Source organism: Eufriesea mexicana, unplaced genomic scaffold, assembly GCF_001483705.2.
Source record: "Eufriesea mexicana isolate 0111107269 unplaced genomic scaffold, ASM148370v2 scaffold2551, whole genome shotgun sequence".
Lineage (NCBI taxonomy): Eukaryota > Metazoa > Arthropoda > Insecta > Hymenoptera > Apidae > Eufriesea > Eufriesea mexicana.
Window position 1 is genome coordinate 931,775 of NW_016910623.1, and position 16,298 is coordinate 948,072.

A 16,298-nucleotide genomic window follows, 5' to 3' on the forward strand; every position below is an offset into this window, starting at 1 on the left:
GGCTGCTTCCCCTGGACGTTATTAACCCTTGAAAAGTATACTTCGTCCTGGTTCCCCCTAATTCGAGGAAATTGATAAAACTTGCTCTCTGCCTTTTGCATTAAACTGCCGCGTTTTCACCCTGCGATCTGGGCTAATAAATAATCGGCTCTCGTAATGAATTCGAACGAGCAACTACCACTTAAAGGTACCTTTGACGCGGCCCCTGCGGTTTTTCGCCTTACTCGCTCAGGCTTTCGGCTGTACCTCATCCCGGCATATCGTGATTAAACGATATTTCCAAGCAGGTTGATGCGCGGAGGCAGACGTATTAAGTCTGTGTAATCGATCGGATTCGTTAAGGAAACCAAAGACTGTCTGGTATAGCCATCATGAGAGTGTTCGTCGATTCTTATACAAACGCATCCCTGTCGCGAATTGTATCCGGAAATAAATGTACTCAGCAGTGGCGAATTAAATCCAAGGAGCGAACAATTTCCTATCTTCAATGACGCGTTTGTTCCTCGCGTTTGAATATATTTTTATAACTAACACGAATCGGGGACTCGAGGTTTCTGGCTACGGACATTAATTGCGCCGATTGTACGCGCGTACGTGCGAAGGAACCTGAATTACGGGGTCTCTGAACGCAAAAACGTGTGCGTCGGAGGTGCGGCGGAGGAATGGGAAGAGAAGAGAAAGAAAAGAAGCGCAAAGAGATGCAAAGAGGCGGTGGTTATTTATAGGTTGCGCCCGGTTTCGAAGCCTTCCAAGCAAGGGTTCCCTCTCGTTTGCGCTCCCTATCGACGGTGCCAGAGGAAAGACAAAAAAGAAGCGTAAGGAGGATTCATGGGCGATCTTTATTATTCCTCGTCATTATTCGTCCGGTGCTCCACACTGAGGTGGTAACAGGTGCACCCTGTTCACTTTCACGCCTGGCGCCTCTGTTGCCTCTTTTCAATCGCTCCACCTTTTCTTTCTCCTTTGAACTTTGCCCGGCAGGGGGCTCGTGATCCGACCGACCGAATGAAAATGTAACGCACGAACGGAGAGGATGAGATAGAATCTTTGTACGATTTCGCGACGCTAGAATGTAGAAATCTAGGTGAATTAATAGAGTTCGCGTGATGGCTAGAAAATTCTCACGAAAGACAGCCAGCCTGTAAACAAAGACAACAACCCCATCGTCGAGTGCTCCCCCTGGGTGATTGAAAAATCTGTAAGACAGGAGAATCGAGTCAGTCGTTCGTAGAGAAATAATTCATGGATCAGGCCTGCGGATACGAGACCTGGCCCAAGGGGCCGCACTTCCGCGCTTTATTCCACTGCTCGTTAATTCACTGACTTTTCCGTGGGATGAATCGCCTCCTCCCTTGCAGGAATCCAAGGTAAAACCGCAGCTATAATCGCTCGGACAGTCGGGCAGGATTTTTCCTCTGAGACATTTATGGCCACCGAGGTCTGAGATACGGTCCATTGTACTCTCTTTCTCTGCAATCGTATATTTTCTGTATGCACGCTGATGCACCGACCCTCTGTCTGCCCATTGCAACCGTGTTCTACTACCTAGTTTTCTACTCGTGTTTCCGCGCCGGCTGCCATACTCTTGCTCGTTCATACCTTTAACACGTTCGTACAATGAGCGATTGGCTCGCGTAGTACCATTCGTATTCAATTTACAGCGAAGGATCTCCCATCGTCTGGCAAGCAATTGTTCCGTCAGATTCGAGGGCAGGTTCGATAGTTCCCTTACGATCTTCAGAGATCTCCCATTCGTCTCTTTACGACCACTAATTTTACCGTGATTATCATAAAACGCGACTGGTCTCGAGATACCGAGGATCGCCCCAAGTTTGATACTATATCTCTCCGTATCTAATTCTCGATCTTCGAATATAATAGTCGAGCAATAAAACCAAAAGCAAATGAAATTTACGCGGCGCATCTCTCGCAAGCATCCCCATAATCGCATATTACCGAGAGGACATTTACAGCAGCTCGCTTTAAAATAATAACGTTCGCTATCCAAGATACGAGAATCCGAGTTAAGGGTTTCGTTTACCAGAATCCCGTACATTTATTGCGTTATACTGTTACCAACGACTGCAGACACGTACGTTATACCGCACGTTCGTTCCTCGAGGCTTCTCTAGCCTGTAAGTTCAATGCTTCTATCGTTTCTCCGCCGACAAGGCGTTGTCCACGAGCATCCTTGGACGTCGGAAGGAAAAAGAAGAAACGGGCATGCACGGCGAAATTCCCACGGGCCGCTTCGTTAATTCCGGAATTCGCGTGGAACGAGCACGCGAGAACAATCGCTGATAATTGCTGATAATCGACGGCCCTTGACCCTGGTAGGCGCGGAGAACGCGCGTCTTTTTACCAAAAATTACAATCCATGTTTCCCCCTTCTATATCTTGTTCCTCCTTTTTTCTCATTCTTCCCTGCTCGTCGCTTTAACTAAATTTTTATCTATGCCACAGAGTTCGACGAACCGCTGCTTAAGAAACGTTGACCCGTCTCAGAAGCCTATAATTTGGGTAACAATTGGAGAGGCAATGGAGTACGCGTTGAACCGGAAGATCGAACTCGAGATATTTCGGATATGTGTTTCGCTAATCAACGCTGATGATCCAATGGATTGTGGTTTATGGGAGCTGCTGACGACCACTTTCATCGCCCAGGTTCGGTGCAATAATCGGTTACGAATAATTAGCTGATTGGAAGGGCCTCTTATTTTCCTTTATCTTTTCGTTTTTAGGAGAGGAGAAATCCATTATGGCTCAAGTTTCTGATGGTTTTGCGAAGATTTATGCCTTCGGACTTAATGGATCGTTCCTCTGACAAATAACATGAAAGTCAGAAAATTGATAAAAATGGATTTATGTTGTTTCGGTGAGATCTTCACGACTGTCTTTCGTTTATTTAATAACTTATTTATTCCCTTGCAATGGAATTTTTCATTTTTGTTATTACGATGTTCTTCCAGTGTCTTTTTGACCTGAGTGACAATACTGAAATGTATTATTTGCAGATCTAGGAGAATTATCGATATACCGATGTACCCAGAGAAGATTGCGAATGCTGCCCTTGATGCAGATTCGATGCAGACAGGTCTCCTGTAAAATGCAGTTCAGTGTTATCAACGGTAATTAATTTTCCTGGTAATGTTGTATGCACTTTTTTTCATAGCTTACATTTCAACGATTAAAATCTGTGTACGTTTCAACTCGCGGAGATTTCTGTAAATCCCAGAATAAACTTGCACACGTACTAGTAAAATCCAGTGATAGATATCTCTCGTCAAGTCAGTATTATCAAAGAATAATAAGACCGATTCCACCGAATCGAATCATTACTAAGAAGTTCATGGAGAAGGTCTTTTCCGGTAAATTCAGTCGATGCAAAACAAGGAAATACTTTACGCGGTATCGTTTATCAGAATTTTTCATCGTTATCAGCGCTAGATGGGGTTTTGACGTATCGAATATTTCCCAGATGCGTTACCTGGAAAACCGACAGGTGATCCCAGGAACAAAATGACGATCTGTGGGACAATGTTTGGCAGAGATGGCCTTTTTTCAGATCGTATGTCGATTGAGATATTAATAGAGGAACCTGTTGCTGGGCAGTCGAGTGGAAAACTAGCGTGTATGTGCTGTAAAATAAAAAGAAGAGGAGTATCGCCTCGTGTAACCGCAGCAAGGACGAAGGTGTGTGATTTGCAACCATGAGACAAACACTGCTTCTTGTCAACCCAGATTTATGGTTTCATTTCGCGTCACTTATCGTCGTAAACACGGCTTACCCATGAAAAGCTCTAATTCTATAAATGCCGAGAATGAGAACGCGACATCTGAAATTTTCGAAGAAATCATATTCTGTTTATGCAAAACGTTTCCAAGATAGACGGGTGAATTTTTTTGGAGCTAACAGACACTTTGGAATTGTAGTAAATCACGAGACTTGAAAGACGGTGCAGGTATATCAAATTTCTATCTATGGGCATGCAATTAATAATAGTTACTATTTATAGAGAAACAAATTGGATTCGTCGAAACGAATTGCAAGCACATTTTAGTACTTGTATAAAAATACCATTGCGATAAAGATCTCCTCATAGAAACGGTGTGGAATAAAGGAACGAGAGTCGGACTAATTGAAGTATCCCCGAGAATCTCGATTCATAGCACTAGACGTAATAGCGCGCAATGAAACCTGTTTCATACGATTGTACACAGATCAACATACGTATACGAATAGTCAATTCTTCTTCGCTCACAGGTAAAATTGTATTGCAGAATATCGATAAAATGTTTACACTGATATATTTATAATAATGGTCCTCGTCTGTTTGTGTCTTTTTTAGCAGAACGAAACTCTACAACTTTTACTTGGTCTATAACTGTCTAGAAGCGTGAAAGTCGGAGGGAAAATGATTCAGCGGGGAAAAAGAGAACCGATTTCGTCCAAGATGATATCCGTTCATCGATTCAGCATTGGCTCCGTGTAATGTGTAACAGCATCGAGCGTATAACGATCGGAACACGGTTTGTGCCCCCTTCCACCTGGACGAAGCCACGATTCCTTCTTGTGTACACGCAGACACGCATACCTACGCACGTGCAGGGGGTACCGACTTACGTAGACGTTGAACACACACGTGGAAGCCAATTGGAGAGCCAAGACTTGGCCAAGTCTTTATAAGTAGGAGCCATCCGCGTCCTCAGGACTTACTCCCTCTCGAGAACGTGCCACGATCGGCAACCGATTTCCAGAATAGTTCCTGAAAACACGTCGGCTCGCGTCACATTCGAGCATCCCGCGGCACACGGAGGATCGTGAATCCACAACGTGGAAAATTGGAAATTAGGAACCTATCGCGAGATGAGGAGCACCTGTTCGAATTAAAGAGGACTTTTCAGTTCGACGTTGATTCTACGTACAGGTGAGTAATTGCTCCTTTCCTTCGTCGTTGTCGGCTTTCTCCTATTTTACTCGATCCCCCGCGGGACAGGAATTAACGCTTCCATTTCAGAAAACATCTCTTTTCTTTTTGGCAAAGCATCATGTCGCGAGTGATCTGCTTCGAGTCGACTGGAAGCTGCCACAGTGCTACATTGTCAGTGAATTTTACGGTGTTTCTCTGAATAATTTCTCTGAAAACAGAAATGTTTGAGACTCGTTAAAGCCCTATTGTCTCACCATTTCTCGAGTGAACGTGGATTTGCGTGTGTAAACCTCACGACGTGTGTTCCAAATACCACTCGTCGTAATATTTGACTCATCGTTGGAAAACAGATTAGCCGCGGACGAGTAGCTATAGGAAATAGATTAGTACAGATTTGGAAGTCGAACTCCTAAACGATTTGGACAGGACTTTGAACGGGTCCCAATCGTTCTCTAATTACGATACGTTTGATAACTGGAGTGGTCTCGAGGCCTCTTGTCGTTCTCGTTGACTCACTTGCCTGTTTAGCATCTTTTTCACGTGTCGTAATAATCGTGTAACGGTGACGTCAAAATTTAGTAGGATTAATGTAACACACCTCACGTCGAGACCTTGCATACATATATCGCTATTAAACTCTGCCGATACGCTTAATTAATACGCGGCTCTTAATTCGATGAAAGGAAGCGGGGATAGATCGATCGAAAGCTTGACTTCTGAACGGATTCAGCGACTGATTAATACGTTGCTCGGTACCATGATCTTGTAATTACATTCGATCAATTTTTTCGATTGCCGATTGCTACGATGTCGTAATTTGTCTCGATTAGAATGCAACACGCGAATAGCGTTATAGGTATATCAGAGTAGCAATGAGAATGGCAAGCCTACTTTCTTTCTTCCTTTTAGAAATTATTAATTTATTAGACCTAGAAAATTTATTTATACTTTCTTATCTTATATTTTCATATTTTTATATCTGAAATAATTTCAATTATTTTTTTATTCTTTATCGATATCAGTAATTTCTTATTTTTTAGGTATACCAACAATTATGTTTATGAGATACACCAATTATTGTTACCATTTCCCTATCTCGAAATTTTAAACCCACCGATTCGTGGTTGACTCTTAAAAGCAGAACGTCCTCTATGATACATCACATATCATTCTCTGCGTATGGTATACGTTTCGCAGCGACACTGACATCAAGAACAAAGAAAATAATTTCAGCGACATCAGCGTAATTTCTATCGGCTTAAATCACGAAAGGAACACAGAAAATGAATATGCACATTATCAACTGCCATTGTGTTTACAATCGTCTACGGAACTACACACATCGCAAACAAGATGATAAACGATACGGTATCTGAAAAAAACTAAGCGCCAGTGTCATAAACACATTAAAGGTCGGCTAGATATAATCTGAAGTACCTCTGTATGTAAAACCAAAAGTTGGGAATTTTTTCGCACTGCTCTGATAATCGTGCGATTGCCCGAGGAGGCCGAAAAATAACCGGCACCGTGTACCTTTTACGTTCGCCAGAGTCACGTAACTGTTTTACCGGGTTACAGACACGATATACAAAAGTTACAACGTGTCAGCGGTCGGACGTGTGCCAGCCGAAAATTCCCAGGTCGATTGCCGATTCTCGTCGCATCGACCGGCCCGAAAATCGCGAGCTGTATTTGGATCGGCCAGGCATTCCGCTTAACCAGTCGAAACGATTCGTCCATCTTTTGGCATTGAGTCGTTCGTGCAGGAGCCTCAGGAGAGCCCGATGCAACTGCTCGTCCTCGACATTGCCTCGTCACGATCCTCGTCACCGTAAATGGAGCGATTTTGCAAGGCCGACGAAAAATATTTTGGGAGCTAGAGTAATCGTCGGCAGACCTCGTTGAATATAAATAAGAAGGAAACGATTAATGTGTCTTTTATAATAATCATCTGCATGCTCGAAGGTAGCAGGAGGTCTCATCAAAGTCACCATGGTCTCATCAAAGTCCCCATGGTCTCTGATACTTCAGCCTGCAACCAGAACGCGAATATCGTTTTGGTGTATACGTATATATTGCTCAGCGTTTTATTAATGGCCGCAATACAATATCATGCAGATATGTGACACTCGATGAAATTAAACACAGTTGCAAGGTGCAATAAGTGAAACGCACGTTTGCACGAGACACGGATGCAAGCTATGGTTTTTCATTTCCTTCAACGAGCCATTCTTCCCGGGTTCACGATAAAAACTGGGAATCCGCGAAGGACATTCCACTGGCGCGGTTTACGAGCCGGTGAGTGCAGTCCTTCTCTCACCCACGGGTTTATTTCGTTGTCAGGTGCAATAAGAAGACGATTAAAAATTAATCGAGTCGATAAGAAAGCCGGAGTATACGTTTCGCGTTGCTTAATCGACGAATCGTTTAAGCCTCTTACTCTTTCTCGCCTGACTCTGCGCCTGTATGAATTCTGAAACGCACGCAGTCCAATAAAGTGACAAAAGGGATTGGAAAACTATTACGATCACGCGTAACAGGAGAAAACATTCCATCATTAACGAGACTTTAACGATCGTGTCCGATCGAAGAGCAACCTCGGGAGATTCCAGAATTCCGATTAGAAGCCGATTTTTCATGGAGGACAGAAAAATCCCGTGATAGTGACTCACGCTATTATTTACTGATGATTCTTCTTGTAGAACGAATCTATTCAACGATACAACTTTATTCCTGCTCTCACCTTTGGTACAATCACGATTATGCTGAACGATCTCCGCAAGTACGTTGCTTCTCCACGTTCTCCAATTAACCTGAATAGCAATTGACACCTGTTACGTAGCACGAGTCTCATCCAGAAAGGATGATAACCCTTAAAAGAAACGGTCGTTGATAACCCTTAAAAGTCTCGAAGACATCTACATGGCCGACAACGATACTAACCATATAAATCAAAGGATGGAGATTCGATTTCCCCTGACGTCGAAAACGCGACATAATCTTCTCACGCGATGGAATCATGTGCAACGGATTATCTAGAATTAATAGCTCGAAAGAAGGCCCATTCGTTCATGTTATCTCCTTCATTGATGTACCCTGGCTGTAATTACGCTCTATTTACGTCACCGGTAATAGCCCTACGGAATTTCTCATTTTCTCGCAAGCATGATGCACGGGCGTGCAGAGCCTTGAACCTCTCGCTGGTACCAGGCCCGCGATGCATGATAAATCTCCGGTCAGCGTTGCACGCGGGATTGCGGTCGCGAATAAGGTGGATAATGGAAAAATGAAGACGACAGGGTAAGCGTAGGCTTGTGCGTGCAATTTACAAGTATCCCTTTAATTGCGAGCCGCCGAGGATACGATTACCTCTGGCAAGGGACACGTTTGCCATGGAAACCGTGAAGGATGTTTCGTCCCGAGTCGACTCAGTGACGTCGAGATCGAGAGTTTCACCGATCTCGATTAGCAGGGCTTTCGTAAGAGATGGAATCTACGTTTCGATCGTTATCGTAGAATTGGAAACGAATGTTCATCGATATCTTGTATCTTTTTAGAGAGCTGGTTCATCGAAGAGTAGGCAATTCGGCCTGGAATGGGACGTTATCCAATTGATCGATTCAAGTGTCGGCTTCCTGACACGATTCAATTATCTAAGCAACTCCTACGCCATTGGTGATAAACGAGGATATCCAAAGAGAGGGGAAACGTAGAATTGGTGGGAGAAGAAACGACCTTGCGACTTTCCACGGCAAGGCTGCACTTATTGCACGCCATCATAACACTCTAGGTTCACTGCACCGGATTGCATCGGCGCTGTTCTTCGTCAGGGTGCCGCCTATCCTTCTATTAGCTACTCTGTTATTTGCCAGCACCCCTCCGGACGTTTGCAAACTGGTTCAATTAGGCATGCGACTACTTTGGCTCTTCGACTGTCTCGCAAACGGAATGCCAAGCGTCTCGAGTTCTCATCTTTCTACGTTTTGCCTCCTTTTTCCCGTTTTATCGAATTTTCCTCTCTATCGAATGGAGAACTGGATCTCCTTCGGGTAAGAGGATCGAATGCAAGAATTTCTCTTTCGAACTACGGCATTTATGGATTCGAAGAACAGTCGGTCGTCAGTTTCTGTCTCAGATCGAGAACTGGTTCGATCAAACTGGCCATTCCAAGATCCTCAAGGTCCAGCTACGTTCTTCTACCTTGCGAGCATCCGAGAACTCGCTGTTCGAAGCATCGCGAAATTTGATTCGTGAAAACAGTGCAAGAATCTTCTTTCGTCTACCAAGAAGACCCTCAGAGTGCACGATGGACGTTCAGGCGATTAGGATAATTGTCAGGGTTATCCAGCTATTTCTTCTTCATTTCTCTGCTCTTCGTGAACGAAACACCCGCAAGGATAGCGACACGGCTAACTGTACCCTTCGATTTCCTGATTCGTGATCCGCGATTCATCGGTCGATTGATTTTAATTCGAGGCCACGCGTTTCGACTATACAGTTACGCGGCTGCATTTTTCCCTTTGCTGCTAATCCCGCTGGCTTTCGTCGAGAAGATTGTCGTATCGTTCACGGCGAAAACGTATCTTCTGGCAGGAAGAATGGAAACAGGAACAGAAAGAAAGTACGAGAGACGGAGTAAAAAGCGACGCGCGAGAAACCAGTCATTTACCATCCTCCTCGCGAATTATTTCTACATCATTGTGCACGTGTGGACGTGCAAAGCGCGGCGAGGTTGATGGAGATCCGGTGGAAGGTTTATTAACTTACTCCGAAAGTGACTCAAAGTTGGCCGACGTCTGAGCAGGCGGTACCCTGGACGTTGGAGTTTACGCTCCTCGTGCACCGATAGGGAAGGCATTAATTAAATCGTTACTTTGATGGCTCGGCCGGAATCCGAAATTCCTTGGCTTCCGGGTGCCTTTGGCCCGTGGAACCGTTAAATCACAGGTCTCGCGGCAAGATGTACAATTAATGATACCTTCCCAGTCGTTTGCCTCTTCTCCAAATTACCTCTCGTCGTTATTTTCAAGTTATTTTCAAAGCGTCGAAAAAAGGAACTGTAAAATCGCTGTGAATATTTGAATATTTAAAAAGCATTCTCGGAGGGCGATCCCCCGGCTCTTCTTTTCGTGGACCAGGAGATGAACGTACGCAGTCCGTGATTCGGCAGCCTTATAATTTTTACGACGAAAATATGCTCTGAAAGCGAGTTTAATTGCCGGAGAGGAGCACGATGTACGCGATACAGACCGGCCTTCGAATGTCCCAAGGCTTCTTCCAGTTCTCTCGTCCTGCGATCAGCCAGCAGCAGCAGGTGGCGCAAAGGCTGCAATCGCTTTATAAATAAGTCGTGTACCTTCTCCGTGATCGTTCCCTCTGCTTCGTCTCTCTTTACACCTTCACGACGCTTGTGCTACATTTCGGACATCCAGCTACACTTGTGTTTGCTCGTGCATTCGCGATCGAACGGGGGCTGATAAATTGCTATCCGCGCTCTGTCGATGACAAATTATCGAGTCGATAATAACCTAGTTACGTTAACATCGCGATAAACGTTTCGTTTGTACGACAGTTAACAGTACTTACAACGTAATTTATTTAATTTATATACTGAACCATTTATTAGGACCTTCTGTGATCTCGGTCGAATTCAGGTTTGGTACCCACCTGGATTTTTATTCCAAAGGAATCGCTGGAACTTGCCATGGCAGGTTCTTCAGTCATAAATTTCGTCGCTCGCTGAAACTGCAGATGCAAAAATTCCAGGAGTTCTGTTGCTCGATTCTGGAGCACTTGGTCTTCGGACGAGGCTGCTTGAGATGCTACCCACGGAACGTATCCTTCTGTTTTTCGCGCGATTCTGAACGAATCGGGAACGCCGTCTGCACGGGATACCGGCCGATTGGTATTCAAAGCACGGATCTCGTGTGAACGGGGCTTGAACCCTCGCCGCGCGAAATGTTTCATTCAACGAGGAGAGTAGTGCTTCGCCCAAATCGCACGGGCCATTCGTGACGAATCACGTGGACTAGCTACGGATCAAATCCGCGACCTACGAGTTCTACTTTGACATCGTTAAAAATCTATACTCATAGATACGTCGTCCTAACGGGACCTAACTCTGAACCTTTGGTTTTAGGTACCATCGCCTACTTCGATCGAGCAAATGTCCCAGTAGTGACTGAAAATGATCCAATGGATTCGAAGAATACACTTCGATGTGTAAACCTCGGACCAGTTTCCATTTGGGTAGCAGTGAGCTCGCTTCAATGCCAAGATCGCTGACACTGACATTGACTCTGCCGTGTTATGTCACTACACTCTCTCCTCTTCTCTCGCTCCGGAGTCGCAGTGGACTCGGAGAAGCCGCATTCTCGAGTTATGTCACTGGCCATGCAATCCCCTTTTCACTCTAGTCAGCGGGAGAAAGGATCACAGAGGCGGGCAGAATGGTCCGGTTGAGATCCAGCTTTTCAACGCTTAGCTTTCTCCCCTTCTCTGACTGGAGAACACCTTCGTTCGCCACTTTCGGCCCCGGTCTGGATTTATCGTTCTTCCTTTCGACGGCTACGCGCATACATTCGCGTGCATCTTGACCAGTCGTAGGTCGTGCACGGTGCAATTCGTTACGAGGTTGCGCAGCATCGCCGCTGCCGCATCGGCGAATGGTATTTATGGCACTGGATCCAGTGCACCTCGCTGCATCCGGCGCGTATTGCGTGTTGCTCATAGGCGGAGGTCCCGCGAGGGTAACAGAGAAGCATAAATCGCGAGGATGATTAACGATGTGAAACTTTAGAGACCTAATCGCTGGCGTCGGGCCTTCGGGCAATTTATCTAGATTCGAATCGATCTCTCGTGCCACGGATAACCAGGCAGATGAAAAAAGGAACGCGAATGCGCGAGAGGAGAGAAACGTCGTGGTAGTATTTTACGATTATCTCGCGAATGATTAATACGATATTCGTGGCCGAACAACTAAATTTCGCTCGACCCAGCGATGCCAGCGGCCGATAGCAAGCGGTAATGAAATTTCTCTGATGGGATCAACGTCGCGATACCGTGCTTGCCATTTTTAAACGCATCGATAGCCTGTCAGGCGATTGACAATGTTGGCTAGCGATGCAACTCCGCCTATGAAGTACCCGGCGTTCGCCGCGTGTGGGTGCAGATTGCTAACCAAGGTGTAGGGCGAGGGTATAGGATCCCTCTACCGAACGATTCTTTCCTCGTTCTATCGCGATAAACCGTAGAGAAACTGCAAACCTCGAGTCTCGCGTGACGTCTTATACGTGCAGCGAGATAAATCCGCGGAATGATACTCCGTGACAGAGGTCGGTGAGCTTGCCGGGAATCCCCTCGTGGTGGGTAGCGTGGCTACTCGACGATCGGTGTTCGCGATTGCTAGTCGAACCTCGAGTACTGTTACGCGATAAACGATTCGCGAGACTGTTACTGTTACCCGGTAATCATTGCACTCGCTGCATAGAAAGAATTCGTCGCGATGGGAATTAAGGAGTTTGCAATGCAGATAGGGTTGCGGCTCGGCCAAGACGGCGAAGCTAGACATTCACGGCGGGCTCGTCTTCCTTATTCCGTTCACGGGAACGCTGATTTGCGGTATCGGCTGAGAAAAAAGGCTGTAGCGTTAAATCATTAAAGGCGTGTCGGAAATCGATGCTAACGTAACTGTACAAGTGAATCAGCAACTGGTCGCGTATTCAAATCATTGCCCTAGCACGTGCACGTCTGTCGAGCAGTCGATGATCAGCGGAAAAAATCGGGGCCACCAATCTGTCCGCGGAGACGCCGTTCAACTGAGAATCGTTTGATCCTGAACTGTCGGTGACAGGGAATGATTTTCAGCCAGGGTCAAACGATGGGGCTGACAGTTACGATCCTTCGGACACCATTGATGGAGGAAGATTGGACGTGGGCCAAGCAGAACGTAAGAGTAACTGTCTTCGACTGCTTATCTTTGGTCGTTTATGCGAAATTCTCAACTGAGGAAATCCACGCCTCTCGGCCTAGAAAACGAAACAGATTACGTCACGCCGTGCTATCCCGTTAAAACGATAGGAGTTCGGACATCGCTGGATCTAAATTTATGATCACCGTTAAATCGTCTTTCGGGATTGATGAAATTCACGTTGATCCTTGTCGCAGTGTTTATTCAGATGAGTCCTTTTGTTTGCAGATACGCTGAATCGAAACCATGTGGACGGACGTGCGAGCATTAGGGGTGCTGGTAATATTAGTCTCTTCGACGTTTGCGGAACTCGGTAAGATCTCCTTCGTTGATTCGAACTTTGAAGTAAAATTAGTTTAAGGTATTCACGGGTTGCGGTTGAGCTGGCATGAAAGGTTCGCGGTGAAGGTCCGTTTAGGGAATGCGTGAACTATCTATTTTCTTGACAAGCCCATTTACAGCACAGCTCGCACAACACGTGATACGCTTACTGATTCCACGGTGCATTGCCATCATTTTTATTTTCCGTCAACCCCATCAGCAACGTTGTTGTTCCCAGTGTCTTCAAACTGGTTTCGCACGGAACGTATGGCCTTGAATGCATCGAAGGAAACTTTACTAATGTAGAGTTCTTTATGTCTACTACGTACTACGAACTAAGCTCGAATACTCTGATCTTTTACTGCAAATCTTTCGTAGGAAACACGTTCAGGGATAATCGCTATTTGTAAATATTCTTATTATTTTAGATCTCGATTCTTTCCATCGTCGTGTACATCCACCTAGAAGAGGAAGGAAGGATTTCACGTGCGTAGAAGAAGGATATCATCCTGATCCTCACGACTGTAGGACGTTCTACAGATGTGTCGATTGGGGAAATGGGAGACCTCTAATGAATTTTAGATTCGAATGTGCTGCTGGCACAGTGTTTTCCCCTCAGAGGGGTAATATCTGTACTCATCCGAACGACAGCGGACGTCCAGAATGTGGTGGATACGATAATGAAATCGATTCGGGTGCAGAAGCACCATCGCAAGCACCAGCTACGCAATGGACAACGGAGGCAGTTATCACGAGCACGACTGCACCACCTACGACTACGACTCAGGTTACGACAACCACAACTGGACCACCGCAAACATCTTACCAAACGACTACCAGAAGTCCACCGACAACGAGCAACCAACCTTCTGTAACAAGTGGACAACCAGGGAACGACCAAGAGCAAACACAATGCACTCGTGAAGGATTCTTTTCTGACTCGAATAATTGCAGAAAATTCTACAGATGCGTTGACGAGGGTTCTGGAAAATTCATTAAGTACGAATTTGAATGCGGGGTTGGAACAGTCTGGGATCCAAAAATTGAAGGGTGTAATCATGCTTGGGCCGTATCACGGGAAGATTGCAAGGAAGGTACAGGGACTGGAGGTGGTAGCAGCGATAATAGTGGACAATGGAACGGAGATAACAGTGGACAATGGAATGGAGATACGGGAGATAATGGAGGACAATGGAATGGTGATACTGGAGATAATGGAGGACAATGGAACGGAGATTCAGGTAGTCCCGGACAGCCCGGAGATCCTAGTGGTACACCCGGTCAACCAGGTCAACCTGGAGATCCCAATGGACAACCTGGTACCCCTGGCAGTCCAGGAACTCCTGGTACACCAGGTACACCAGGAACGCCTGGTACGTCTGATACGTCTGGATCCCCTGGCACCCCTGGCACACCTGGCACGCCTGGCACACCTGGTACGCCTGGCACACCTGGTAGCCCTGGTAACCCCGGTACACCAGGCACTTCTGGCTCGCCTGGCACGCCTGGTACCCCTGGAACTCCAGGCACCCCAGGCACGTCCGGCACGCCTGGTACTCCCGGCACATCAGGCACCCCAGGCACACCCGGAACCCCTGGGAGACCTGGTACTCCAGGTACTCCAGGTACTCCAGGAACCCCTGGAACTCCTGGCACACCTGCACCCCCTGGCGAACCTGGAACTCCCGGTACACCTGGCCGCCCTGGAACTCCAAATACACCTGGTAGTCCTGGGGAACCCGGAATTTCTGGATCACCAGGTTCTCCTGGTACACCTGGTAGTCCTGGCACATCAGGCACTCCTGGAACTCCTGGTACACCTGGTAGTCCTGGATCCCCTGGTACACCTGGTAGTCCCGGCACATCAGGCACTCCTGGAACTCCTGGTACACCTGGTAGTCCTGGATCCCCTGGTACACCTGGCAGTCCTGGGACTCCTGGTAGCTCTGGATCCCCTGGTACACCTGGCAGTCCTGGGACTCCTGGCATCCCTGGATCCCCTGGTACACCTGGTAGCCCTGGCAGTCCTGGGTCCCCTGGTACACCAGGCACTCCCGGATCTCCTGGCACACCTGGCAGTCCTGGCTCTCCTGGTGCACCTGGTAGTTCTGGAATTCCTAGTACTCCTGGCAGTCCTGGATCTTCTGCTACACCAGGCACCCCCGGATCTCCTGGTACACCTGGCAGTCCTGGAACTCCTGGCACACCTGGCAGTCCTGGAACTCCTGGCACACCTGGTAGTCCTGGAACTCCTGGCACTCCTGGCACACCTGGATCCCCTGGTACACCTGATTCTCCTGGAGAATCTGGAATCCCTAGTAGCCCTGGAACTCCTGGCACTCCTGGCACACCTGGATCCCCTGGTACACCTGGTTCTCCTGGAGAATCTGGAATCCCTAGTAGCCCTGGAACTCCTGGTACACCGGGCACTCCTGGATCTCCTAGCACACCAGGCACTCCTGGCACACCTGGGTCATCTGGTACATCTGGTTCTCCTGGAGAATCTGGAATTCCTGGTAGCTCTGGTACTGCTGATACACCCGGTACCCCTAGTTCACCTGATACTCCTGGCATACCCGGTACTCCTGGCACACCCGGTACCCCTGGCACACCTGGTAGCCCTGGCACACCCGGTACTTCTGGCACACCCGGTAGTCCTGGTTCCACAGGTATTTTAATGACTTGTTTTTTATGTGGCGATCTAAATGATGACAGGAGAATAATTATTGATGTGTCTTTTAGGAACTTCTGAAACATCGAATCCGCCAGGTACATGCACGAAGGAAGGGTTCTTCCCTGATTCTGAAGATTGTCGTAAATTTTATCGTTGCGTCGGTAGTGGTTCAACGTTTACTAAGTACGAATTCCAGTGTGGCACCGGTACAGCTTGGGATTCAACTCTGCAAAGCTGCAACCATGATTATCTCGTTCCTAATTGTAAAAGTGGATCTAGTTCGTCTAGTTCTCCAGACACTACAGATCCAGATTCTTCTAGCAACGAAGTTAGTGGTACTACTAGTCAACAAAGTGCACAAACCGAAACAACTGCCCCATCGACTATATCATCTTCGAGCGGT

The 16,298-nt window shown here is 46.8% G+C and overlaps 1 protein-coding gene across 1 annotated transcript in view; it reads left to right on the top strand.

Annotated features, from left to right (window-relative positions):
- The first annotated feature begins 4,860 nt into the window (after window positions 1-4,860).
- The window catches only part of LOC108550151 (mucin-19), a 15,158-nt gene continuing 3,720 nt past the window's right edge, over window positions 4,861-16,298 (top strand). Inside the window, exons 1-4 of the mRNA XM_017903812.1 lie at window positions 4,861-4,928; window positions 13,129-13,213; window positions 13,650-15,890; window positions 15,964-16,298. Coding sequence (XP_017759301.1) covers window positions 13,147-13,213; window positions 13,650-15,890; window positions 15,964-16,298 — 2,643 coding nt within the window. The 5' untranslated portion in view covers window positions 4,861-4,928; window positions 13,129-13,146. The remainder of the gene's footprint in view (window positions 4,929-13,128; window positions 13,214-13,649; window positions 15,891-15,963) is intronic.